The sequence below is a fragment of the Terrapene carolina genome, unplaced genomic scaffold, assembly GCF_002925995.2.
Source record: "Terrapene carolina triunguis isolate 2854851 unplaced genomic scaffold, T_m_triunguis-2.0 Scaffold62, whole genome shotgun sequence".
Classification (NCBI taxonomy): Eukaryota; Metazoa; Chordata; order Testudines; family Emydidae; genus Terrapene; species Terrapene triunguis.
Window position 1 is genome coordinate 160803 of NW_020664413.1, and position 2752 is coordinate 163554.

At 65.8% G+C, this 2752-nt stretch overlaps 1 protein-coding gene across 1 annotated transcript in view; it reads left to right on the plus strand.

The window, feature by feature from the left end:
* The first annotated feature begins 52 nt into the window (after positions 1–52).
* Positions 53–2752, plus strand: part of GLB1L (galactosidase beta 1 like) — an 8793-nt gene continuing 6093 nt past the window's right edge. Inside the window, exons 1-5 of the mRNA XM_026647352.2 lie at positions 53–134; positions 632–804; positions 1371–1521; positions 1928–1988; positions 2340–2434. Coding sequence (XP_026503137.1) covers positions 81–134; positions 632–804; positions 1371–1521; positions 1928–1988; positions 2340–2434 — 534 coding nt within the window. The 5' untranslated portion in view covers positions 53–80. The remainder of the gene's footprint in view (positions 135–631; positions 805–1370; positions 1522–1927; positions 1989–2339; positions 2435–2752) is intronic.

Consider the following 2752-nt stretch of genomic DNA (forward strand, 5'->3'; position numbering starts at 1 on the left):
GCGCTGGGGCTGGGAGCTGCCAAGGGCGGTCATGTGACGCTCCTGCTTCGCTTCTCCCGCAGCTGCTGGGAGCTGTGACCATGGGGCCCGGGGGCCGCGTCCTGCTGTTGGCCGCGGCGCTCCTGCGGCTGGAGGTGAGCCAAGCCGAGCCGAGCCGGGCCGGGCCGAGCCGAGCCGAGCGGGCCAGGCCGGGCCGAGAGCCCGGGGGGGGCTGGCGCTGGATCTGCTTTGACAGAGCAGCTAAACATCCTGAGACCCGAGTCTGGGTCTGTCCCCCCCCATCTCCCCCCTATTGGGGCTCAGCCCCGCCCCCGCTGGGGGTCCTTTGGGGCTCCAGGACTCGGAGCGCTCTGCACCCCCCGCCCCGGGCCGCAGCCCTGGGGGGCGTGACCCTGCCCAGGGCTGGGTAAAGCCCAGGGCCATCGCCCTGGTCTGGCATGTGGCTGCGTCCAACAACCATCCAAACCTGCCCGGCTTCAGCAGCCCCCCCGCCTGTGCCTCCCTTGGCCCCCAGCCATGGGGCAGCACCTTCCCGTCGATCCCCCATCCAGGGCGCCCCCCGCGGTAACGCCCGCCCCCCGGGGAGCGCGGCCGGCTGGGCCTCGTGTGCTCACAGCTCCCGGGGGGCCAGGCCTGCGCCGGCGCCCGCTCCTTCCAGGTGGATTACGCCCACGACTGCTTCCGCAAGGACGGCGCCCCCTTCCGCTACGTCTCAGGGAGCATCCACTACGCCCGCATCCCGCGCCCCGCCTGGCACGACCGCCTCCTGAAGATGTACATGAGCGGCCTCAACGCCGTGCAGGTGTAGGTGACCCACGGGCTCCGGCCGGGCTCCCACGGGGGGGTTGCCCCCAGGGCCGCAGGGCATCACTCACACGGTCTCTCCAGGTCACGGCTCTCGCCCTGGGGTCCCCGGTTCCTGCCCCAAAACCAGACTCTCGTGTGGGGCCAATGTGAGCTCCGGTTCCTGAGCCTGGGGCTCTGATCCCAGCCCTGACCTGCAGCGTCCGGCGGAGCAGCCGTGGCCCCTTGCGGCTGGTGACAGTAGCTCTGCGCTGGCTGTTGTGTTGGCCAGGCCCCGCCAGCTGGGCCGGGGCTCACAGGGGACACGTGTCCCCCCCAGTGCGGCCAGTCGGCCCTCTGGGATCCGGAGAGTTAATGCACCGATAACTGGGTCAGGGCCCTCAGTCCTGCGCCATGCCGGGACCCGCATGTGTCCTTAGGGATCTCCCTGCTGTGCTGTGGTGCTTGGTCTTCGGCCACGTCCCGGGCCCCCCGAGGGCGAACAGACCCCCAGAGGCTGTGCCTCCCCCCAGGGCGTGCAGACCCCAGCGGCTGCTCCCCTCACTGATCCTGACTCTCTTCCCCAGCTACGTCCCCTGGAATTACCACGAGCCGCTGCCCGGGGTCTATGACTTCTCTGGGGACCGAGACCTGGGACACTTCCTGAACCTGACAGCAGAGCTGGGCCTCCTGGTGATCCTGCGGCCTGGGCCCTACATCTGCGCCGAGTGGGAGATGGTGAGGGCTGGGCAGCGGCTGCTCTGCCCTGAGTCTGACCCCAGCCCCTGTCTGTCTGGCCCAGGTCCCCCACCTCTGCCCCTCACTCCCAACCCGCAGCCCCTGCTAGCCCGGCCCTGGGCTCCCCCCAGCTCTGCCGGTTCCCCTCACTCCCGACCCACAGCCCCTGCTACCCCAGCCCTGGACTCCCCCCCCCACCCCCAGCTCTGCCGGTGCCTCCCAATCTGAAGCCACCTGCTAGCCCAGCCCTGCTCCCCCAGCTCTGCTGCTGCCCCTGAATTCTGACCCCTTCATGGTGGGTCTGTGGCGCAGGCCAATGAGACCTTCCTGCTCCTTCCACTTGACCCAGACCCGCCATGTCTCCGGGGACTGACGAGTCTCTTTCTCCTCTGGGCTGTTTCTCTAGGGCGGCCTCCCTGCCTGGCTGCTGTGGAAACCAGACATTGTCCTGCGCTCCTCTGACCCAGGTAAGGGGCGTCCCACGTGGACCAGCCCACCGGGCTCCTGCGCTCAGCCACACAGGGCCACTTAGTTGGTGCCAGGACGCAGTGGGGCTCTGGCATTTACCTGCTAGGCCTCTCTCCATCCTTGGAGCCCCGAATGCAGAGCAGCTGGGCTCCTTCTCTTCCCCCTCCCTCCCCGCCGCCCCCTGGAGACGGGCATCAGCCTCCCACCCTGGGCGAGCTAGGAAAGGCTGGCGGGCTCTGCCAGTGCCCTGCGCACAAACCACGGCACGCTCCTGGCTCTCACATGAACCCTGGGCCTGCCAGTGCAGTCAGAGACCAGGGGCTGAGCCCAGCTGCTGTCTCTGCTCCCAGATTACCTGCAGGCTGTGGATTCCTGGCTGGACGTCCTGCTGCCCAGGATCAAGCCCCGGTTGTACCAGAACGGAGGGAACATCATCAGCATCCAGGTGGGTGGGGTGGGGGGCTCTGATCTTGGGCTGTGTCCTGGAGTCGGTTCCCAAGAACTTCCTTTTGGACCCCAGTTTCTAGAGTGAAACTTGAGTCCCGCTTAGCTGCACCTTAACCAATCGTTATACTAAAATGTTACTAACCAATCCTAACATTGTAACAAAATTCTCTAACCAATCCTACCCCATCACCTTAATTAATTGACACCTAGCTAAATTAATTAGGTAACAGACAGAAACAATCCAAGAACCAGACAGATAAACAATAGGAAAGTGGGGACCATAATGACAAAACAAGAAAGAAATGAGGGTTTCACA